The sequence below is a fragment of the Odontesthes bonariensis genome, chromosome 12 (assembly GCF_027942865.1).
Source record: "Odontesthes bonariensis isolate fOdoBon6 chromosome 12, fOdoBon6.hap1, whole genome shotgun sequence".
NCBI lineage: Eukaryota > Metazoa > Chordata > Actinopteri > Atheriniformes > Atherinopsidae > Odontesthes > Odontesthes bonariensis.
Window position 1 is genome coordinate 27,911,607 of NC_134517.1, and position 25,469 is coordinate 27,937,075.

A 25,469-nucleotide genomic window follows, 5' to 3' on the forward strand; every position below is an offset into this window, starting at 1 on the left:
CTTTTAAAAGTGGAGAACTGTGGCACAGAATGATGAATCGGTCACATGACAGTCCAATAAACACTCGAGCAGGTGAGTGGCTCCTCTTTTATTATGTCATTTATACACATACAGCTGCATTAACGGACACTCTGAAACACAACGGTGCCTGCCGGCACCGACTACTGGCCACAAACGGACTTCATCTGTCATTACTTCGGGGAAAAAACATTTTCTTTTCAAGTAAATCAGCTACAATGAATGGGTCTGCCAAGCGACTAGAGAGCGAGAGGTGAAAATTAGTGTTGGAATACACGGGTAACTGGGAAAGTGCAGGAAAAATGAAGAATCTTTGGAAAATCCTCGCAGGGGTTTGAACTCAGTCATCATTAAAGCAAAAAAAAAGTAATTTTTCTCTTCACAGCTGGGATTTCTGAGACATTTTTGCTTCTTGATTCCAGTGCATCAACCATAAAGTCAGCATGGAGACTCCTTACAACAACAGCAATAACAGCAACTCAAACCACATTCATCTGCTTCTGTTTTCAGGCCTGCTGCAGGAATCCACCGCCACAGGTCAGCGTGATGATGTGTGCTTAATTAATAAATAACCTCGCAGAAGTGAACATGCACAGCGTTGTTTAAAGAGACGCTGCATAAATGCTTGTTCTGACATTACACTGAAGCTCTATGACGCTACAATCAGAGAACAGTTCAAAAACAAAAGCCACCAAAGGCTTTAAATCCTCAGGCTACAACCCGGAGAACTTCCTTATCGGGTGCAGAGAATATTCAAAGTGTGACGGGGATCTGAAGCAGTAAAGTGAGGAGCTCAGCACTCACAGGAGTGGCAGGATGAGCATCAGCTGACAGTGACCACACACAGGACAGAAAAGTCACGATAATTACACAATAATTACACAATTTATTTGCCTCTTCCCACAACCCTTTGGTGCGTTTCAGATAGAAACGTTTCAAGAAGCCAACTCTTCCCTTTAGTCGTCAGTGTGCTGGAGCAGCCGGGGGGGGGAGGGTTCAAAATAATAAGTTAACATCTGGGAAACTGTGTGGCATCGCAGCTTTAACATTACTAACACAGAACAAAACACAGCCTGAGAGAGGAGGAGCAGAGCAACAGACGTAGCAATGATTTGCACCACCTGCAGGCAAACGAGAGCCATGTCACCTTCAGAGTTCACAGCAGAGCCACCCGCTGGTTTTCTTTGCTTTGCAGGTTTCATATTCAACATTTTTAGCTTCATATAGCTAAAGAATGAAGAATGGGAGTCCTGTTAATAGCTTGTTGCCAAGAGAGACGAGAACTGAAAGCTGGACAGTTCCTCATCTCCCCTGGAAATGTTGGGGAGCATGCTCATAAATATGAATATGTACCTTAATATATGAGTTAATATTAACATTACACAACATACAATTTAAAGTGTCCCTTGTTTTTAAACTTACTGAAATGTCTATAATGTGTTTTTCTATGTTTTATGATATGAATATTTCTGCTTCGACCCTGCAGAAGAGCAGCTGAATCCTCAGAGGCTCCATGCAGACTGTGTTCAGGAACAAGTATAAAACATTTAATGTGATATAAGGCAAAGAAAAGAACAGAAAATGAGCAGGTGGTTGCAGTGTTGACTCTTTCTTTGCCTGCAGAGGGATGCATCAGCACAGTTTGGTCTGAGCTGCTGCTGAATCGGGATAAATCTGATCAGGTAGTGGTCAATAACTCCTTCATGTGGAGAATGTGCAGCCTGCAAAGGGTTTGTCCAGTTTAACCAGGGACAAGATTAGTTTATCCCCCCCGACTACAGTGCTGGAAAAGTATCAAAATGGCAAGGAATGCATGAAAATTAAGTAAATCAAGTGTGTCATTTACTCTCAAAGTGAAATGCCTCCAGGAGTTTCACAGAGTGCGGAGCGTTCTCCGAGCAGCGCTCGGTCTCTGTTGCCTTGTGTTAACCGTCCTGATCCCAGGCTTCACTGGCCCGCAGCGTGCCCCCGCTGCCAATGTGCAGCAGCCGCTGTTTGTTGTTGAATAACTGTTAAATATTATCCAGATGACACAGATACCGTTGGAGATCCTTCCCGCTTTCGCTTCCAAGTGCAACTGCTGCCACGAAACCGTCGGAGTTTGCCAGAGATTCCTGCCGACTGCTGCTTGTCCCCAGACCTCAGGACACCACGGGAGTCATGTCCCACAGCTGCAGATAAACAGGCGCATTGTGCATTGATTAGACTTCTCAAAACTTGGTTTGCAAAGAAACTGGGTTGCAGCTAGTATCATGAATAAGCACGTGAAAAACGTGATACGACGATATGTGATACATGCAGTGAAATAGCCAATATTCTGACTATTTTCTTTGTTTCTTCATATACTTTTGGAGTAAGAAAAACCTAAAGTTCTATTAGGACATAAGGACAGAGAGCGTTATCATCCCACCAGAGATGGGGGACCACTTCTGTGGTCTTCACCAGTTAAAGTGATAGTTCGGAGTAGATTCACCCTAGGGTCATTTGAACCGTGACATCCAGCCAAGTAGCCCACCCGAAGTTTTTTCGATCTTGGCTGAACATCAGCTGAGTTACCGAGTTATCCCGAATAGCTTCGTACAAGGGTTAATGGAACCTGGCAGTATCTCCAAAATTACCACACTAAAATCACATGCCATGACACCAAACTTCTACAGTAGTACAAATATGGTCTGTACTCACAAAATGATGCATTTGGAAGTTTGTACATAGTCCAGGAGTTTATTATTATCAACACACAAGCCTAATAGCTTCTCTGCTGCTAAAGCTGCGTCGACGTCACTTCCTTGATCTGGGAGCTTCAAAGTAAGATGAGGGTTGATCTACTACTGTAGACAACAAAGCAAGGCTGCTCAATTTTTCCATTGATAAAATAAATTCACAACTCTACAACATAAAAATTCATGTAGAATATAGCATATACTTTGTTGTCTACAGTAGTAGATCAACCCTCATCTTACTTTGAAGCTCCCAGATCAAGGCAGTGACGTCGACGCAGCTTTAGCAGCAGAGAAGCTATTAGGCTTGTGTTGATAATAATAAACGACCTGGACTATGTACAAACTTCAAAATGCATAGTTTTGTGAGTACAGACCATATTTGTACTGCTGTAGAAGTTTGGTGTCATGGCATGTGATTTTAGTGTGGTAATTTTGGAGATACTGCCAGGTTCCATTAGCGCTTGTACTAAGCTATTCGGGATAACTCGGTAACTCAGCTGATGTTCAGCCAATATCGAAAAAACTGCGGGTGGGCTACTTGGCTGGATATCACGGTTCAAATGACCCTAGGGTGAATCTACTCCGAACTATCACTTTAATCTCTAACCGTGCTGGACGCCCTTTAAACTGTTTGGAAGCCTGTTTTTTTTTCAGTTGGTCATCTTGGGTTTTTGGAGCAAGACATGACAGATCAGATGGAGATCCCAAAGACCAGGTGCATCCATTTTCTATACTCGCTTAATGCAGTTCAGGGTAGCAGAGGGGCTAGAGTCTATCCCAGCTGCCATCGGGTGAAAGGCGGGGTGCACTCTGCATGGGTCACCTGTCCAAAGACAACATCTATGTCCAAAAAAAAAGGCTTTTTTTCATTTATTTATTAATTTCTGCTGCGACTAAGTGGGAATCTCCAGGCAACAGCATAAAATATGAATATCTAATCAATCATTTACCCTCTCAAAAAGAAATGAAAGATTTTGATGACATTTTTTCACAAAAATTGTAACCATTCTTAAAAATTAAACCAAGGTTTGAAAGACTAGGTGAAAATCTGCATAGATCACGTGTTAATATAGCTAACAGGCTAATAAAAACAAGCTTACAGCCTGTAAAATAAACTTTTGGGTCTCTAAAGCTGAGCTTTTCTAAATTCTGCATTATTGAGGGTGAGACGACCCAAAGGACTTGCAAAGTATCTCACCGGGATTCATTTGCACGTGGTTCCAAAAACACAAGATGACGAAAGGCCAGGCGACAAACTCAAGGCTTCAAAATGGAAGTCTGCAAACTGATAAATAAAGACATGGCGGCTACATCCATCTTTTAAATGCAGTCTGAAGGGGGGAAACGCTCACTTTTCATCCCTGGAGCTTCACTTATAGCAGTAACACATTCAGTTGCATCGGGATGAATGACAAACGAACAGACATGGAGAAAACTTCAGGGCTGCGGTGCAAACAGCGTGGAAACAGCTAAATGGTTTATGTGCAGACAAATGAACAGAAACAGGATAAAAGCTCTGCTAACTCAGCGGTTTTCCTACTAGAGATGAGACTTTCAGGTTTATTTACTCCATTCCTTCCTCGGGTAAGATTAAGGCTGGGCTCCTGGTTTCTGTCTGCATGCACTAACTGGGAGACTTTGCAGAGAGGTGTAATAAATGTGTCCGTGTTGCTCTTCCGTTCCTCGCCTCCTTTGTCTGGTACATTGTTTTTCTGAATGAGACTGATGATGAATCCATAAACTGCCTTTCACAATAGATCTCTGGTTTGCATCAGGATGCAGATGTGCTCAACGATCACAGCATAATGTACTCAGTGGGGTCACATGGCACTGAGAGGATCGGATTATTGACTAAATTACAATCAGACTGAGTTATTAAGTTCATGTAGACACCTTAATCTGACAAGAAATTGGATCGGATTCAGACCCCGAGATAACTGGGTTGAAAGTCAAATTAAACCTGCTTGTAGAGGCTGAAGCACGTGGTGAATCAGACTTTGCGTTCTGTGCATGCTCCAGATGTTTTCCCGGGGTCGTGACCCGGAAGTCAAAGGAGACGATATTCCTGTTGTTGTCGCCGTCAGAAAGAAACAAACAACGCGATGGAGAATGCTCCGTTGGGCATCGAGTTTGTGCAACAAGCAGCTCATCACAGACCAAATGTAGAGGGACGTAGCTTCATCTTGCTCTGCGTTCTCCATCTTTCTCCAATGCCTGAGTTTGTTGTTGTTGTTGGTGGTGAAGAGGTCAACAGGAAGTGGCTCTATTAGCAACAGTTGGAATGGGCACAGCGCCACCTATCGTACACTCTCAGAAATAGGGGTACAGTACGAGTCCTTTTTTGTCCCCTGATGTACAATCTAGGGTAATCTAATGTACCCCCTAGGGTTAATTATTGGACCTAATGGTACCTATATGTACCTTTTTGAGGGTCCAAAAGGTACATATATGTACCTTTTTTTCTACATGCTGGGGTACAATAGACAGTCTGTGTTAGGCTACTTCAGTATAAGGGTAAAAACTTGCCACCAGAGGTACAAGATTGGTCTCTGTAAGGTACAAACCACAAGGGTACAAAACTATACCTTCCGAGGGTACTGCCCCAGTGACAAGCCATCGTACCCCTAAAGGTACAATTCTGTACTTTATTTTCTGAGAGTGAACCGGAGTATGACACGCTTTGTGCCTATGATTCGATTCATTCACCGCCATATATCCAAGGATAATTACCCTTCTTATTGTAATTTAGCCAATAATCCGATCCTTTCAGTGCCATCTAACCCCACTGAGTGTTTTAACCTTGTTGCACCCAAGCAAATGAATAATCATTGAAAAAAATCATTTTGGCTCTTCTTGCATCTTTTTGGGTGGGAATAAACCAATATTTTTGGAATTGGGCTATGTTTGATCATTTTAGGCAATGTTGCATATTTGCAACTGTGGGCTTTCCTGATTAATTTTGTAATAATACAATTTAGAGACCTGACCTCCCATTACCGCTGTGAAAGGTGGACAAAGCAGACCACACCAAACGAGACCAGAACGAACTAGAACAGACCACAGCAAAGCAGAGTGTAATTCACTGAGCCAAGAAAAGGATTGCTGTGACAACTGTCGGCACATAAAATGTAATGTAAAAATATATTACACATGAATGTAAATAATGTATGTACATTTAAAAAAATCAAATAATGTAATGTAATGTAAATAAATAATGTAAATAAATAAAAAGCTTGTTGCATATCTGCAACTGTGGGTGCTACAAGGTTAAGGCCAAAGGGCAGACAGGATGCAATGCACCCAGGCCTTCCTTGCAGGTTAATGGAGCCTTAATGACACCAAACAAAACAAAAACAAACTGAAAAGCGACCTGAGAAGAATCCTGACAGAGTTAAAAACCCACTGAATGCCTTATCCATGAATACAACAGAGACTGCTTGTTCCCATCCAGACCTTGATAACCTTGTCGGTGCCCGAGGTGAGTAGGTTTCCAGTGGTGGGCTCGTAGTGCATGTAAACAATGTTGTGCTTGCTGTCGTGGAAGGTGGCTGTGGGTGCTCGACTGGAAGACACAAAGGGAGGCCGATGATTTTAGCTGGTAAGCACTAAGAAAGCAGACAGCACAAAGGGTCAGTGTGCAGCGACAACAGAGGCCGATTGTTACTCACTCCTCATCGGTGATGGAGTCGTGGCAGCTGTCGCACACGCGCACCTCAAACTCGAAGCCCATGAGGGGGATGGTGGAGCGTTTGGAGGAACATTTGCCACACACCGCCTGGCCACACTTCCTGCAGTGGTGCTGAGTAATACGGGAGAACTTGAATGTGACAGTCATCATAAGCAGCAGCAGCACCATTTCTCACAAGCAGCGTCTAAACCAGAGATACTCATTGCGCGGCTCCTCAAGCTCTAATCGGTGGCTCGCACTCGCATAGTAGCTTATAACAATATGGTAACAATAACAATACATTTTTTCAAATAACATACAGCGAATACTGCGCAGTATTAAATATTTTTATTAAGTTTGCGTTTTTGTAGTATTAAGTATTTTCATTAAGTATTAATTAAGGCTTAATGGTGTTTCCTAAAGGGGGCTCTGTTAAACCTGGCAACGCAGCCCGCTTAAACCACCGTACACTTGACCGCAGTGCACGCTAGCTACTTTAGCCAGCGCGAGATGCAGGCACAATGGATTTGTTTTTAATTAAAAAAGGGCAAAAACCAGCACAAAAACCATGCTCATCCTGAATGTCTCACTATGATTACAACAACAAACTACAAATACAACATGAAGAAAGTCAAGGACATGCACGCCAGCTTCCACTCATCCCAGTATTAAGGTAAATATGGTCTTAATTGAAAATGTATTGGTTGTGTTGTTTCTTTTTTTGTGGGACGTTTTATATGTAGAAATGCATATTTGCAAAAAGGGGACTTTAGTATGTTGTCGTAAAAGTGGCTCTTCCCTTAATTTTGCTGCCAATGTGGCTCTTGTGAAAAAAATAGTGAGTATCACTGATCTAAGCTCTGTGTTTAAGGAGTTAAACCGGTCACTATACAACTAAATTCAATGCCATTTAAAATCTTATAAACAGTAAATTCACAAACAATAATAATAAAACTTCTTATTGTGTAATAAACTAAAGGAACAGAGCAGGTGCACACAGCTGAGTTATTCCTTTGCTGGAGTCCTTTGTCACCTCTGAGCTGAGTGTTTTGCATGTTTCCATCAGTTTGTTGTTGGCAGATTTACATTTAAACGGTAATCGTCTCGTCTGTTTATATTTAACCTGCGCTGTGCGATTCGACTTCAGTCAGGCTGAAACTAAACACATCTGCCTTTACAAATAAGTTTCTGCACCCTGGTCCCCCAGCGATACAAACAGGTGACAGCAGGCAGCCATGAGTGATGCAAATATTATGGAAACACATTCAGACGCAGCATGTTTGAGGACTGAGGACAATCTAGGCTGAAGGAATCCATCAGTTAGGAGGAATCTAACCAACTTTTTGCAGAATAAATTCCCAAATATGTTCAAAATGGATCAAATATTTATGTAAAATGAGCCTCTGCTGTTTCCACTTAAAACTAATGGACATCTTGTACGACTCTGATTTATTAGTCTTCATTTTCATGTTGTCACGCCAGACAGATTTTATACATTCACAGCTGGGAGTGGGAATATTTTGTGTAAAATCACAATCTTTGGGGGAGAGTTTTGGCCCCTGTGGGCAGAAAGATGGAGCTGTTTCAGGTTCAAACTGCACAACAAAAATGGCTGCTACTTTAACCGCGAGCTGGATACACAACGTGCACATTACTGAGCTGAGACTGAAGCAATGAAAGAACCACAACATTTCTGCTTGCCATTTATGAGGCAGATGTGAGTGAGAAATAATGAGAATTATTTTTGCTGTAAAGCTTTCCAGAATGAGCTCAGAAGTCCTAATCTGCCACAGCAGAGAGGCTTTTCACGCGCAAAGCATCTGTAAACATAAAGTACCTGTCGTAGGCCGATCTTCTTACTGTCCCACATCTGTTTGAAGTTCCAGAAGAAAGGCTGCTCACACTTCTGACAGGAGTCGCTGTCCAGCCATTCTGGGGTCTGCGAACACAAGCCTCAAAAATCAAACATTTCCTTTTTTTCCTTTAAAATGACAAATTTAAAAAGAAAACCTGTGGAGAAAAACATCTAAAACTACTTTAAGATTCGTTTTCAGACCAAAATATAATTAAAATTTAAAAAGAAAAAAAATTCAAATTTCTTTAAATTCCTAAATTGTAACGAGTGAACATCCACTGAGGATATATTTTGCCATAATAATATAATATAAGCCAATTTTTTAGTTATGGAGTGACTTAATTTACCAGAACTAAAACCAGTAAAGCTTGGACAGGTCCAGAGAGGCCATTTTCCCTTTGTTTCAAGACTTAATGCGACACTCAGATGTCCTGACACCAATTCTGTATTCATTACACAAACATTTGAGTTGTACAACACAAAAAGTCTCGAGTGACTCCCAAAAACAGAGCAAATCAGTGTAAATGTTTAATTTTGGTTTGAAATGTGTCGTTTTTTCTAAGGCAGTCCTCTCTTCAAACCAGTTCACTCCATGTTCCGATGAAACTTAAAGCAAAGAGTAAAGCAAATTCAGAAATTTGCATGCAAACATGTTGCGTTTCCAGTTAACAACGTGTTGGACAAAAGCTGCTTTAAACAAGGCAGAAAACCGTGTTTTACTGCATTGTGGAGCTGGGCTGTTTGTCGTTTTTTTATTAGTTATTTGTTCTGGATTTTTAGGGTATATTTAAAAAACACATTTTCATGACACGGGGGGTTGTGCATATAAGGCAAGCAAAAGCCGACCCCATCCCCAATACTTAGCAGTAATCAATTAGCACACGAGATGGATTAGCTTTGGACGAGCAACTAGCTAGCTAACTGTTGTGAGCATTAGCCAAACGGGGGGAAATGAGATCAACTGAACTGGATAAATATTGTGAGTGTAGCTGAAATGTGGCACCACCTGAGACCTGTGAACACCAACTCAGAGAAGCCAATCGGTGCTCTATGGGTACTTGATGGAGTTACAAAACATTGTAGATTTATTTTGTGAAGAGCCAGAACAGAAGTATTAGGAGTAATTCTGGTTAGAGGACGCTTAGTGGATCGATTCTGTGCCGGTGTGTTGAAAAGCACTGCCAACACCATCCTGGTTTTTCAGCTTGTAGATTTACAAACTTAAATCTGGAGTTAACAGAAACACCAATATAACGCTTCAGCTAACAGATTGCTAACAGTGTTAGTGAATTATTCCAAAGCTGGAAGGTGACCAAAACAATTCACCAAAAATTAAGAACATCGCTCTTTTTCTCATGATTTTAAGACCTAATCTTATCTATCAGCTGACTTGTTTCATTCAATCAGCTGAACTGTCTGCACTGAAGGTCGTAACCAGTTCAGCGGTGCTGCTGCAGAGTTGGAACAAAACCCTGCAGCCTCACCGGCCCTTTCACGGATCAGTTTGACAGCCCTGATCTAAGTGGTTAATAACACATTCAACAAACCCATAACATGGATTTTTTTCTACTTTGCTCAGACTTTAATTTTCAGTTTGTGAGGAATAAGTAACCATTTTAGTTTTGCTTCATGATGCCAGTTAGCATCAGTTAGCGTTAGTTAGCATCAGCTAGCATCAGCTAGCATATGCTGCTGAACCAGTTGCCCAGTGGAAAGTTTTAGCATACCAGCCACGAGCGATTCTTTGTTGAACGACAGCAGCCAGCTGATGACTTTTCAAAGATTGCCTTGTGGGATTTCAGCTTCAACAGAAGCAATAATTGAGATAATGGAGTTGAGGTGAAAGTTCGGGCCAAATGCTGTGGCGCAACAGAATGATGCCGAGGCAGAAGTGAATTGGCTCTGATTACATAAAGAAGAAATTAGGAATCAACAAACTGTGAAGACAAGCAGAGCGGGGAGCGAGAGGCTGAAACCAGACTGCAAGTGTGTTTGTGAGACAGAAAATCAAAGAAAGCTCTGCTAATCAGGTGACCTCTCCAGGATCTACTCCCCTGGAAAACCAAAAACTCTGTGATTAAACTTATCTTTAATGTTTTCCTCTGCAACTACACATAATAATACACCGCACACGCCTGTGTTTTTTCCCCAGATTTTCCTCGCCGCCGTGTCACAGCTTCCAGTTTGTGTTGCTGGGCTGACGTCGCTCTCCCTCACTCAGCGAACAAGCTGCCGTCTCATCTGCTCTCTCTCACCTCTTGTCTCGTTACATCCATGTTCCAGATGACGATGCTTCCATCTGAGCTGCAGGAGATGAGCTGGCGAGTGTGTGAGGCGTAGCACAAACCCTGAATCCTGTCACTGCGAGAGCCAGCACACAAAAACACATTTTTAAATGTCCTACTGGGATTATTCAATAAATAACAGCATCATTTCTTAGTTTCATCACTTGATATGTTGCTTTTGAACAATAGAGCTTTATACTTCTTTTTGGATCCTGGGTTGTGTTATCGCTGCCAAACACACTGCTTTGAGTGTGCCCACGCACAGTTGAGCTGAACTACTGAAGCATAAGCTCGGTGATTTAAAGGGAACCCAGTTGAATCCATCAACATACAGCAGGCGTAGGATATAAACAACAACTCGCTCGTTCCATTCAGCTGAAACAAAGTGACCCGTACTTGTGTCCTTGCATTTCAATCGCCGTGCCTTTGCGCCCTCCGATGTCCCACATGATGATGGAGTGGTCTGAGCTGCCGGAGAACAGCACCCTCTGGACCGGGTCCCAACACAGCGCCGTCACGTTACCTGTCAAATAGCACAACACGGGACACAAATACGGGAATGAATCACACCGACTCAAAGCCACACTTATGACTCATGTAAAAACACAAGTCAAGTTAAACAGAATACCTAAACTTAACTTACCCATCATGCATCGGTGCCTAATAATTTAGCTTCTAAACGACATCCCTCCTGTCGGGTATGTTGAGATATCGCTTACACGGCCTGCCGTTGGTGGCCCCGAACTCATAACTCAACTAAGGCTACCTTTACACGGAAACGATCTGAAACCAAAACGCCAAAGTGGCGTTTCGTTTTCACTTTTAAATCTGCATTTAGACGAGCGTTTTAGGGTGAAAATCTGCGTGAATACGGAAACCCAAAAGTGTGTGACGTTTCATATTTATCGATGCAGTAAACACGCCAGATGGCTACGTGGCAAGCAACACTACCAAGACCAAGTCTTTCTACTTTCTATGTGACGAGAAACGCAGTTTTGCATTTTCATCCTTTACACGGTGGCACGACAGTGGAGCGTTTTCAAGAATTCCACTCTGGAGGGCGGTTTCACTTTTTTGCATTTTCATGCCCCCAAAACGCCGTTACCATCTAAACCATATAGTGCATCCGCAAAAAGGTTTTGCGTTTTTAACCCGTTTTCGTTTCCGTGTAAAATGCCCCTAATTCAAATGTCTTTCTAAACTTTACCCCACAGAAAAAAAACTCCTGTATTAAAGCAGATTCCACAGTGAAAGTTACTTGATCATTTTAATGCCTTGCAGCACTTTTAGCACTTTTACCATTTCTGAATCGTGTTTTATGTTTTGTTTTATGTATTGTTGTTTTTATCCTGTTGTAAAGCACTTTGAGTACCAGTTGGCTATTGTAAAGGGCTATATAAATAAAGTTTGATTGATTGATTTAAGATGACCTAAAGGCTTCTAAACAGATGTCAGCAGAGGTGAATCAGCATCAAGCATTACATGAGTTTTTAGAGGCTAATGTTTGAGGCCCGGTGGGTTTTGTGAAGCTAATCTAAATACAAAAGCGAACGGATTTAATCTTCCTTCCAAGGAAAAGATGTTACAGAGTTTTTGATCAGCAATTACTCACAAAAAATGTTATTTTTTTTGTGATTTGCTTTCAGTAGCAGCTTCTCTTTTTTCACACGAGAGGAAAAAACAGTGACAGGTGGCTGAAAACAGCTAAACTCATCAGAATTTCAGTCTTGGCACAACTTAGTACTATCTAACATTTTCTCAAAATGAGTCAAGTATCCAGTTCTCTTGTAGTTATTGGGACTGAGCTCCAATTTTGTGCAGGTTTTACACCGAAGTGGGATGATACAATCTCCTCTGGATGAACCTCTTTTAAGTCGATATGCATCCGCTCTTATGTTGACAAAAATATCTGAGAGGAGGAGCAGTGAGACTACATAAAATCTAAAAGCAGAGTTTTAAGAGTCTGCTTATTTAAAGACTGTATCGGTTATCTTAGCTGCCTCTAAGCCAGCTTTACGCTGGATGTTTTGGCTCATTTAAAAACATACACACTGCTTTCACCATGCTGTAACATGAACCATGGAGTCTGTGAGGTCATTAGAAGCTTGTGCAAGACTACCACCGTGCACATAAATTACAGCGTCTTCAACAAACATCCCGATGTTGTAAATAGAACATCCAAATTGGAGATCTTTATTATATAATGTAAATATCAAATCAAATCAAATTTATTTGTATAGCACATTTCATGTACAAAACAATTCAAAGTGCTTTACATAAAATAAATATAAAAAATTAAATATATTAATGGTCCAAGGATTGATCCCTGTGGGACACCTGTAGACAAGCGCACGGCACCGATTTATAATTCTGTGCACGAACACACTGAGATCGATTTGATAAATATGATTCCATCCATTTATGTGTATAAAATAACTCTAAACCCTATAAAATTCTTTGTTCAGGTCAAGAGACACAAAAACTCCAGATCTGTCCAATAAAGGCTGGTGCTGCTGTCTCAGACAAATGTTTGGCTCTAAAGTCAAATTGTTTTGGGTGAAAAATGAGCTAATATTCCACGTTGTAGACAGAATATTGATCGGTTTATAAATAGAGATAAAGGAACGATCCCAACTTTTAAGATTTAGTCTTTAAACATAACCAGGTGGATGGTTCAATCTAGATGCCTCTGATTCAGTGACATTTCTCATGCTCAAAGCCTGTAATAACTGGACAAATATTTATGTTTCAGGTCATAAACATTGTTCAATGGCAGCTACAGAATTAACAAAATAGTAATAAAAATACTTCAGCTGAATTATTTATCAGCTTTCTTTGCTTTTTGATGCTCGTTTATCCTCACAAAAATAAGCTTTGAACAGTCATATGAAAGCTTTGGGATGTCGGGGTAATCTTTTATTTATATTCATATTCATCATGATGTAGCACAGAATTCGGTGCTTCATTCATTGGAAATAAATAACTAAAATACAAGGGATTTGATTATTTCAGCTCCAGTGTGTTCAGTGTGTGAGTGAAGTTTACCAGTGTGTCCTTTGAAGGTGGTAACCAGGCTGCAGCTGTCCTGCTCCAGCTTCAGGATGGTCACCTGACCAGACTGGTCCCCCACAAAGGCGTGCCTGGTCTCCACATCAAACCTGGTTTAGGATTAAGGTCAAAGAAGAATGGGAACGACTACGCGTAATACAGGAGTGAGAGATCTTTGCAGAGGCAGTGATGGAAATGCAGTGTGAGAGAGGACGTCTTCTGACCTGGATAAGTCACTACAGACCAAAATCACTGCAACATGTCTGCACTGAGGGAGAAGAAAAACAACCGCACAGACAATAAACCTTCTATCCCATCCTATCTAAATCGTCCTTTCAAAAACCAAAACACAGCTGATTTGATTAACTCTCTCTCTGGAAACCTGAAAGTACATAAATTGATATCAAGTGACTCACAAGTGAAAACATTTAAGCATCCAGATCAGAAGGTCCCATCTCTAGAGAAAGGTCAAGCAGTTTTAACTGGAATATCGACATGGATGTCATCGATTCCCTGTTATTTTTCAGTAAATTACAGTTAAATGCTTGTCAGAAATGTTAAACGTTGCTACAAAGGAAGCTTTTCTGACACGAACATACGACCACAACGAGGACCCAGAGCAGCATCTTTTGTCTTCCTTTTTTGGTTTTGATTGACCTCATTGCATGAAAAAAAAAAAAGAAAAAAAAAAAAGACCCTCAAATCAGACCGAAACTCCGGCCTGTTGTTTCCTCACAAATCTGTTAATTTCCACCTGAGCTCTCAGGCCATTTTCACACATAAACAGCCCAGATTTTTAGGATAATTTGGGGGAAAATTTGGTCCTCTCCATTTGCACAAGTGCAACTCTCACACCTGGAAATGTGAGAAATGTGAGTTTCTGTCTTTAGTCTGACTAAAACTGGACTTTTAGGTTTCACATAAACATGATAATCTGGCTGAAATCAGGTATAACAAACACAGATAATGTGGTTTGGGATCAAATTGGCTCAACCGTACTCAAATAGGCCTCGGCCTGCTAAATACTTGCTCCAAACATTTATGTACTTCCTTTTTTATAATTCATGCTGAGGCCTTTCTGGGTGGAGTTTGGCTTCCTCCCGCCATCCAAAAGCATGCATGTTAGCTTTGTATGAACTGGTTGGTTGGCTTATAATTGGCTTGGACATTTGTTGGAATTTGGCTTTATATAAATAAATTGAATTGAAGTTTAACATTCACTCAGTAATGGCTTTTTACCAGCTAATCACGCCGTTAAACCTCTGTGTGGAGCAGCTTCTCATAAAACCTAATCACTCCAGAGAGGCGACTTACCGTCACTGAACAAATATCCGAACGAGCACTGCTCTGGGTCTCCACTCACAGTGATTTCGGGGCCATGTTAACTGCTATTAGCATGTTAAAGCTAGCAGGATAGCATCAGTCTGATGACCTCACGGGAGGCTCATTGGTATGGATCGGTGTCGCTGCAGAGCACTCACAGCCTTTCATCTGCCCAGTACAGAAACCTACTCAGACCGTTTCCTTGACAACAGCATGACTGATGCCTATTGTTAGTCCTTCTTATTAGTACAAACCCACTGGAGGCTAATTTCAGTGGCGCTCTCTTAAGTGGCCGTGGCCTTAAAATAGACTGTGAAGTCATAATAGAAGACAGATTTTTCAAAATCCAAAGCAACAAAAGACGGCTCGACGCCTCTTATTCACTCCAGTTTCTCTCCGTGTTGCAAGGAGGTTTGTGTGGATGTGTTAACCAGGCGCGCTCTGAGGGTCGAGTCACCTGCAAATGTTGTGCGTTAAAGGATACTGTAGTCCTGAGACCCAGGCTGCGGTGCGATACGTCCCCAGCTGCTGGCCGCTCTCTGAACAGTGCCAGGTGAAGTTTTTGTCCTGCCCCGTGCTCAGCAGCCACTCCATCTCCAACACAAACAGCACCACCGTCACTCTGCCCTGATGGGCTGCAGACACGGAAACACGGACAATGAAAGATCCACTTCTTTCACACTCACTTTGATCACAGCGTTAGGGTCTGCTCAGAGGCATGAAGGCGTTTAAAAAGGCTGTGCGTTAGTAATTAACAGGAAATCATTTACACCAGGGGTGTCAAACTGATCCGTGAAAGGGCCGGTGTGGCTGCAGGTTATTGTCCCAACCCTGCAGCAGCACAGCTGACTTAACCAATAACCTGCAGCCACACCGGCCCTTTCACATATCAGTTTGACACCCCTGATTTACACAAAAGAAATTACAAGAACACGTCATTTGATTAGATTTCATCAGATTTGAGAGCAGGAGGTAGGATGCCACAACTTTTTAAGCCTTTTTAAGGGAAGATCTGATCGGCAGCTATAGAGGAAGTTGCTATTTGACATGTCAGCAGACATTTTTAGAAACTAAAACTTCACAAAACTGACTCCTAAATGTCCTAAAAGAACAAGTGGAACAAGCCTCCGCTTACAGAAAGAGGAAATTCCCATGAAAGGTCAAACACGAGTGTTATTCTGCATTGCTCAAAGGATGCTTTTAGTTGTCCTGCTCCTTTTATGCGTGCTTTTTCTTTTTTCATACATAAAAGAATGTCAAGGGTACACAGCCTCCCACAGCCAGAGCAAACACGCTCTGAACTAACTGAAATACCTCATTAACAGTCCGGACTTTCGGCTCTCATAACTCTCTCCCACTACTTTGGCACTCAGGAGCATGGCAAGCCAGATGTTCTGTTGTTGTCTGCACCAGCAAACGCAAGCGTCTTCAAAGCATACGAGGAACCAACAGCAACTCAGAGGTTATTTAGAAACTGGGGAGCAAGTTTGTGGGTTTTCTTCAGGCAGCAGACAGTTATGAGAAGGATAAAGAACATGCTGAAAGAACATGGAGCTGCAGTAGAGTACATAATCAATGCTGCCTCCACTTTATCTTACTTGAATTTACTTACACCTTATTTATCTATCACCACTAACACCATATTTTATTCTATTTATTTTATTTACCGTAACTAAAACTGTTGCATCTTACACCCTTCCCTTATTGTACATACTTATATATATATCTTTTAACATTTTTATTTTCTCTTTGCACTGTTTTGGTGGCTTTAAATCTCGCTGTACCATGTACAATGACAAATAAAGGCATTCCGATTCTGAAAAAGGAGCTAGAATGTATATTCTGAACCCAACAGCTGTTATAATAAACCCTAAAAACGCGTTGTTTTGTTCACCCGAACAGTAAAGAGATGCGTCAGCTTGATCGATGCCGATAGATCGGTGGTGCTATTCGGCCCTTATTCTGCAGTCGGTTGCTCCACAGATAGAAGTAACTCGTGAACACGGCCTGTGAGCAAACATCCCTCAGGCTGGATAGTTTTCAGAGCCTAAAGCAAACAGAGCAAAGCTGGCTCTTTCAGCAGGGAAATGACCTGAGACTTCCCCTGGTTTAAACTATATATTACACAACAGCAACAATAGGAGCGGCAAAAAGCCAGTCAGGCGACGGGCGTAATCTTACAGATAAGTTAACTGGAAACGCAGCAAAAGAGTTATTCAGTAGTTTTTCAGGGCTTTTTGGTGTTAAACGACTGTCATACACAGACACTTCCTGTCTCACCCTGATAAGTGAGCGCTGGGGTCATCTTGTTGTAGTCTTCTGACAGGATGAACTCCTGAAAGACAGGAAACAGACACCAAACACATCTATAAATGTGTGGAAATTTAAAAAATGGCATCAATCCAAAGACACTTTGTTGAGTTTTCAGGTGGATCAAAAACATTCCATCACAGAAAGACTAAAATGACTTGAGTAAAGAAGCTTTTAACAGATTAATAAGCTGAACAACATTTGTGCAGAAGCCACCACCCTTGTTCAAACATTGCGGGAACTTTTGGCTTCGAGGTTGTTTGTCAGATTCAGATCGAAAGTGTACAGTTAAAGTTGGACTTTCTGCCGTCTCGTTCCAAAACAAACGACTCCCGCTGCGAACTCCAAAGAGCAAAACACAATCTGACTGGAACAGAAGGGTTCGTCTTTATTAGGAGAAGCAGAAGCAGCAGTCTGAGTGTTCACTACGGAGGGGTGATTATTTGGTTTATCTGGAGCTTTGGGAGGGCCTAAAACAAGTCTTAGTAAATGAATCCGTCTGACACTGTAACACTTTGACCTGAGAGAAGTAAAAAACAGATAAAAAGATCCTTCAGGGATAAGAAAAATCCAATTGTAATGAGAAATGAGGGGGAAACTCATTTTTATAGTCTGTAGAGCTTTAAAAGTTGGTCACAGATGAATGTGTTGGGGTAGATTTGACAATAACAACTTGAAAACTATATCAAAATGTTTTGTTTGCCTACATTTTTTTTTAAACATTTTTTTGCACTAATAACATTTGCACAAATATCATCATCGTACAATATAATGTAAATTATCCATATACCCTATATTTCTTATTGGTTCAGTCTGCTCAGTTAAATTGATTTATTTTTACCTTTATTTTTAAATGTACAAATCTGTTTTTATTTAGTTTACCGATGTTTATTATTATTACTATTATTTACCCTACCCTTCATACTGTAGATTTGTATATAGCTAATGTTTATTTCTCTATTTTTATTCTATTCTATTTGCTTGTTGTTCCTTTAATTGTTTACATGTCTTTTATACTGTACGCTGTTGCAACACAATAATTTCCCAAATTGGGATGAATAAAGTATTTATCTATCTATCTATTTAAACATTGACATTTAAACATGAACATTATATCCCCATCTGGCAATAATAATAATAATAATAATAATAATAAAAAGCAAATAAATAAAATAGAATAAAAAATAAATAAACAGATAAACATAGAATAAAACAAACAAAATTATACTAATGTAGATAAATAATAATTAATAAAACAAAATTACATTCCAATAGGGTCACAGCAGTGAACAAATTGACCAAAAATTCACCAAATGGAGACCAGGATAAAAACATTTCTTTTCTCATGTGTCTATAAATTAAATCTGCACGATATCTTTTAACTTATCTTGTCTGTTGCTTGTTTTTAAATTCATTTAAATGATTTTATTTGTTTCTCTTTATATTCTTTTATGTATTTTTAATGCTTCTTCCACTCCCTGCTGCGATGCTTTTATTTTATGTAAAGCACTTTGAATTGTTTTGTACATGAAATGTGCCACAAATAAATTTGATTTGATTTGAAATTGCAGAACTTGTACAGTTATTGTTTACCTACATTTATCACTACATTTCATTCCATATATCCAGCGTCATGCTACCCACAAACCAACAAAAATGCATTCTGAGGGAGTGACTTGCATCCTGCAGGTTATTCCCACTGAAACAAGACGCCCATCAGCCGCTGAAAGGAAATAAAAACCCTTTAAAGTGGACTCACACAGATGCTTCCAGTGTCCATCCCCACAGACAGCCTCCTGGTTTCTGGGTTAAAGGACATACAGGAGCAGGACGCTGCAGACAAACAGACAAACAAGAACAGTGAGCACTTTGTCTGCATCTGTGCTAAAACTCACAGACACGTGGGAAAAGACATCCGAGACGTTTTGGCAGTTATCCTGCCAGCAACAGATGAATTGTTCTTAACCACAGAAGCAGCAGTTTGGCAAAAAAGCAAATGTTAAGATAAGATTACTTCATCCCATCGTTCTTTCGCTTTCCACTCGCAGGCTTCCTAATTTGCCTGAAGTTGTATTCTTCAGTCATGTGATGAAAACTAAGCAAAAAAAAACATGCCACGAGTTTAACGACACTGCCACATAGAGTGCTGTAAAAACCTACAATGATTAGTGGTCAACAGCGCAGTTTTGAGGCAGAAAGCGACTGCAAAAATCTGACCAAACCTCAAGCTTTGCTTAAGAATTGGAGCTCAGACCCACTGATCTCCTGCGGTAGTCTTTTTCTTTGTGTCGCAAAGCTTCAAAGGGACCGCCAACACTGGAAAAAATGCCCCTCCAAAAATAAGTAAGAAAAACAACAAATACAAGACATTTTTGCTTGAAATAAGCAAAAAAATCTGCCAATGGAACTAGTGAAAATCGGCTTGTCAAGATTTCTTGAAATAAGATGTGATATTTAGGACTTTTGAGATAAAAGTGATCTTGAAATTAGCTTAAAAACCTCTTCAAATGAAAAATAAAAAGATTGTTTCAGATGAAATCCGACTCAAAACAATTTGTTTTCAAGACTTTTTCATTTAACAAGATATTCCAGATGTATTGTCTTCAAACAAGTCCCTATATCTGGTTGAAATGGTGAGATATTTTGACTAGAAATGAGACAAATATACTTGGTAAGACTTTGATTTTTTCCAGTGAAGTTGATTAAACATAGCCTGGCGACGCCATCCTACGTACTTCCGCCCAAAGATTTTGGCTCTGCACATAGTCTGGCCAAATCCCCCTACCTCGGTTAGCTCAGTGTTTTGCCAATCAGCAAACAGTTGCGAGTGGTGACGCAGAACTCACGCGCGGAGTCCATTGTAGTCCATATAATTGTAGTTCAACCGCAGCGGAAATAAACATGGCGACGGAAGAACGCTAGAAGCTATCCATGAAGTTGTCTCAACTCTGGAGAGCATTATACAATTAAAACAAGAGCAAGAGGAATGCCTCGTCAATTTTGTTAGTGGCAAGGATGTCGTAGCTCTCCTTCCAACTGGCTTTGGGAAAAGTTTGATTTATCAAATGGTACCGGTATAATGAAAGCGGATGTGGGAAGCGTGATTCGCGAGCTAGAGCCTCGCGAGAGTAAGCATGAACCTCGGCGCATAACCTACGTCCTTTCTAAACATTACTGATTGGTTAAGGGAACTCCAATGAATTTAAGTTGCAGAGTAAGGTCCCACCCTCCATGGAAACGGATTCCTCTTGGGTTTTCCCAGACTGTTTGACGGAGTCAACAGTCGGCTTTCGCCCAGGCTAGATTAAACAGCCGGATAAAACGGAATCAACAAAAAGAAAACTTAGCTGATTAAAACGTGAAACGCCAAATGTCAGAAGCATGAATCTTTGCTGCGAGGTCACCAAGCGGCAGAGCATTTATTAGCCCAGGAATGCTGCATCTGTTGATGTTTTTAAGCTTTCTCTCTTTCAAAAGCTCATGATCTCACATACAAAGCCAGTTCCAGAATGAACACACTCAACATCTTGTATCACATAATTATCAAGGCTCCTCATATTCAGGACTCACTTAATACACTGGAAAAAAATCAAAGTCTTACCAAGTATATTTGTCTCATTTCTAGTCCAAATATCTCATTACGCTTAATATAAGACACAACTGCCTAACAAGTACTATTTCAGCCAGATATAGGGACTTGTTTGAAGACAATACATCTGGAATATCTTGTTAAATGAAAAAGTCTTGAAAACAAATTGTTTTGAGTCACATATCATATGAAACAAGCTTTTCTTTTTTACATTTAAAGAGGTTTTTAAGCTAATTTCAAGATCACTTTTATCTCAAAAGTCCCAAATATCACATCTTATTTCAAGAAATCTTGACAAGCCGATTTTCACTAGTACCATTGGCAGATTTTTTTTGCTTATTTCAAGCAAAAACGTCTTGTATTTGTTGTTTTTTTACTTATTTTTGGAGGGGCATTTTTTCCAGTGTACCACCCGTATTTCATCACGTTTTACATGTACCTGCCTGATTACTGTCTAATTAGTGGCTAAATCATTTTAGTATCAGTAACTTTTGCAGCTTCTGCTATTGTCAGCGACAGATTTTGCTGATCATAGCACGGGATTTCCTTCAGTTGCACAACTGGAGGAAAGCAGGGACGAACCGCCACCGACCGAAGGGAAGCAGCACTGATAGATCAGCCGGTGCCACGTTAGGAGCATGAACTCTGCAACGGTGCACTAAACTCAGCTCAGAGAAGGCTGCAACACTTACATGGCATCGTTTGGTAGACACTGGGCCAGTACTGACCGCTGTCCCTCTTCAGCCATACCCGAATGGTTCTGTGGAGTGAAACCATCATATTTAGGCAAGGCAGGTTTATCTGTACAGCACAATTCAACAACAAGGTGATTCAAAGTGCTTTACAGAGACATTAAAACAGTAGAAATAAAAAGCATGATTTAAATTTTAAACAAAAAAATAAAAAAATAAGAACAACAGATAAAATCAGTAGTTAAAATGTGATTAAGTTTTGAAACTCAAGCTTCAGATTTGGAGCTTTATTCAAACGCAGCTGAAAATAGGTGCGTCTTCAGCCTGGACTTAAACACACTGAGTGTTTCAGCTGATCTGAGGCTTTCTGGGAGTTTGTTCCAGACATGTGGAGCATAGAAGCTGAATGCAGCTCCTCCATTTCTGGTTCTGACTCTGGGAACTGATAGAAGACCAGATCCAGATGAGCTGAGGGGTCTGGAAGGTTCATACTGGGTCAGGAGGTCACTGATGCATTCTGGTCCTGGACCATTCAGAGCTTTATAGAGCAGCATCAGAACTTTAAAGTTTAGAGTTCTGACTGAGCTGCGTTTGTCTGATTTAAAGGTAGGGTAGGAGATCCTGGATTTTGAGTCCAGCGAAGCTGCATTTTGAAAATACACAGGTAAAAAGTTCCAACCCTTTTCTTCACTTTCCCCCCGAAGGCACGCCTCTAGAGTACATGAACGCGCACGAGCACGAAGGTGCACGAGCGCTGTTCTGACAGCAAGCATCGATCGTTGCCGTATTTAGTATTTAGTATATGCTAACTATACGTTTAATAATGCTAGGTGCTAGCCAAGCTGGCTCTAGTTTAGCTTCCTGCCAAGCTTCTGGACGTGTAATTTGTTCACGGAGCAGGGTACGCGCACAGGGGGAAGGAGGGGGAGGGAGGAGCAGATTGCAGTTTGATAGACGGCATCAGTATCCAATCATTGTGAACGGTCCGTTCACAATGATTGGATACTGTTTTTCATAGATTGTACGTTCTAGAGGCCACTAAAACTTTTCATATTTGTGTCAAAGCTTTTAATTAATTGGTTGCAATGGGGGTGTGAAGAGTATTTCAAGCAATATGTAAAAAAATGTTCCAGAAAAAGATCCCCTACCCCACCTTTAAGTAAATTTTCTTATCACTTTGGGCTGTGGGTTAAACCCATTCCACACCCTACAGGAAAAGACCGCCAGCATTTATGAGAAAAAGGGTGAAAAAAAGAGTGAACACACTCTGGAAATTTCACAGCCATTAAAAAAAAGGAAATGAAGCTCCTCTCTGAGCCTTTATCTGCTGAGGTGGTGGGAATACAGGGGGGGAGGGGGGGGGGGTGCACAGCTGGAGCCATCAGAAGCTCCCACTGCCAGTTCAGCTGTTTGGAGGAGAAAGGATGCATAAAAAGAGACACCAACGAGTCTAAGAATGATGGCCGACCCGGTCTAATAGCAGTTCCTTTAAAGTGTAAGTTTGAAGTCCTTTAAGGTAAAATGTGTGTATTTTTCCTCTTTGAGGTCTTTCTCCCCTTGTTCTGATACAGATGTGTAAACCCAGTTTCCAAGCCGTAGAATCTGGCACCTGTCCAACCCGTTTTACGTCTTTAAGTCAGCTAAAATCTCTGGTATCCAACACAAGCCGGCTGTTCATATAACTTAATCTGTCAATATAGATGTATATATTACCACTGCACTTTAATCCGTATATTTATTTGTATTTCATTGCACTATCTGTAATTATTAATCTGTAAAAATGCACTAATGCATCTATTTATTGCTGCTATTTGCACTTCTGGTGAGATGCCAAAACCTACTTTTCGTTATGCTATATGTGTAATAACAATAAAGTTGAATCTGATCTCATCTCATCAACTTATCCACGATATCCCAGACTCTGACATGTACTATTCAACTACTCAATGGTCCTGATGTTTTACAGCGATGTTCTTAGAATTTCACTACAAGACACAACACACAACCTGAGGGTCCTCACCGAGCGCATGTGCAAAAAGCTGATTATTAACTAGAATTAAACACAAAAGAAATGGAATCCAACTTAATATTTGGTTCAAATCTGACAATAAATCTAAAGAAATGGGCATAGAATTTGACCATTAAGGTCAAACAGGTGAAGAACAAGAAGACTGGACGACGGAAATGACAAATTCAGGCATTCTGGGGGTGTTTTTCAGTGAACCAGACCCCAATAAAGGGAATATTTCTATACAACAATAGATATTAAATCAAACTGAAAGGAATCTGGCATTAAATTGGGACCTTGTTAATTGAGATATAATCAGTGGGAATATTAAATGATAAAAATGGATCCAAGACTAAATGGACTGTTGTGTAAACTATGGCATCATGTTCCACGTCTGTATTTACCTGTAAACAAAGCAGGCTGAGATGGGACCGATCTGCTAAATAAAATCTTGTCATTTCCCAGCAGATTCTGCAGATGGATAATGTTCTAATTGAAGCTATTGAAGGTATTTCTACAGGACAGGGAGCTTAGAGAAGCTGTATTACATGTCACTGGGTTAGAGTAAAACCAGACGTAACACAGAGCTTACAATCTTTAAACATACAGGATCACACTAACCTGGGTTGGTTACATTGTGCCAGCCAAGAGTAATTCAGAGAGATAAATAAATAAAGGGATATTCCGAACTGCACAGGAGGGGCCTTGTACACATGTCTGAATCGGTGCCTAAAATATAATGAGCTGAGAAAGAATAATGCTTTTAATTAATGAAGATAATCACTAATTAGCTTGACTTACTGACCTGACCGGGCATGTAAAGCTGTAAATGTGTCAGCTGACGCTTTAAAAAAAGAGGGAAGCCTTGAACCGCTTCTGCACGTTTGAAACGACCATTCATTGGAGGGTCGTGAGCTCAGTGGATGCCCACAAAATGTGTGTGGGTCGGGGTGGAAGACGGGTGGAAGACGGGTGTAAACCGAGACTCAGCTTACCTGTCCTCAGACACGCTGATAACGCCGTCTTCTTTAGGGATGATAGCCGCCGTGCTCACAACCTCCTGGAAAGCCTCGATCTTGCTCAGCAGGCACGGCTTCCGAGCCTGCGGCTGCGGCCGGATTTCGGCCGCCATGAGATGGTGCTGCACAAACCTCCGTCTACGCTTCTGGCTCCGAGGAACATAACCCGCCGCGGTCCGCCGGCAGAGCCTCGGTGTGAGGCTGTCGCTGTGTTGTGACTGCGGTCAGAGGTGCAGGCAGTCAGCTGACAACACATGGACACACATAACGCCCTCGGTAACACACGGAACTTCCGGTGACCAGGATACAACTTCCGCTTGTAGTCTTTCAAAACAAAAGCATAAAAAAAGACGTTTTTGCTTCATTTTTGTTTACGTTCTTTTTTTTCTTTTTTAAATCAATAATACATTTTTTAAAGGGGGTACGTTATATGTTTGGACTATGTCACATGCTCTTCTTAAGGTTGTGCGAGTGCAATTTTAGAAGGAGAACTTAATAGCGACAGAGTTAGGTTATAAAGTACAAAAACACTGCAAAATACTTAAGACCTCCGATGGTTTACAAGCTGAAATGATTGGCTTTCTTAGAGTTCAGTGATCAAATAAAATAAAATCAAACTTTATTTATAAAGCACTTTTCATACATTAAAATGTAGCACAAAGTGCTATACATGTTTAAAAGCAGCCCCCATCCCCACCCCAGCACACACAAACAGACACATGCACACACACGCAGAGCAGAGACACGTGCACACTCCCAAAAAAATAACATAAAGATAAAAAAATATATATATATATATATATATAAAATAAATAAATAAATAAAATAAACTTAGAAACGTGTGGCTGAATACAGAGGATACCAGCAAAGACTATATATCTAAATCAAATCAAATCAAATCAAATTTATTTATATAGCACATTTCATGTACAAAA

The 25,469-nt window shown here is 40.8% G+C and overlaps 1 protein-coding gene across 1 annotated transcript; it reads right to left on the bottom strand.

The window, feature by feature from the left end:
- Positions 1-1,407: 1,407 nt before the first annotated feature.
- wdfy2 (WD repeat and FYVE domain containing 2) lies at positions 1,408-24,822 on the bottom strand. Its single transcript, XM_075479962.1, has 12 exons — positions 24,511-24,822; positions 21,508-21,575; positions 18,986-19,059; positions 17,197-17,251; positions 15,401-15,551; positions 13,591-13,703; positions 10,942-11,068; positions 10,516-10,621; positions 8,243-8,344; positions 6,407-6,537; positions 6,192-6,300; positions 1,408-2,189 (listed from the first exon to the last, which is right to left on the bottom strand). The coding sequence occupies exons 1-12, from the start codon at positions 24,645-24,647 to the stop codon at positions 2,160-2,162; spliced, it is 1,203 nt and encodes a 400-aa protein (XP_075336077.1). The 5' UTR covers positions 24,648-24,822; the 3' UTR covers positions 1,408-2,159.
- Positions 24,823-25,469: the final 647 nt, after the last annotated feature.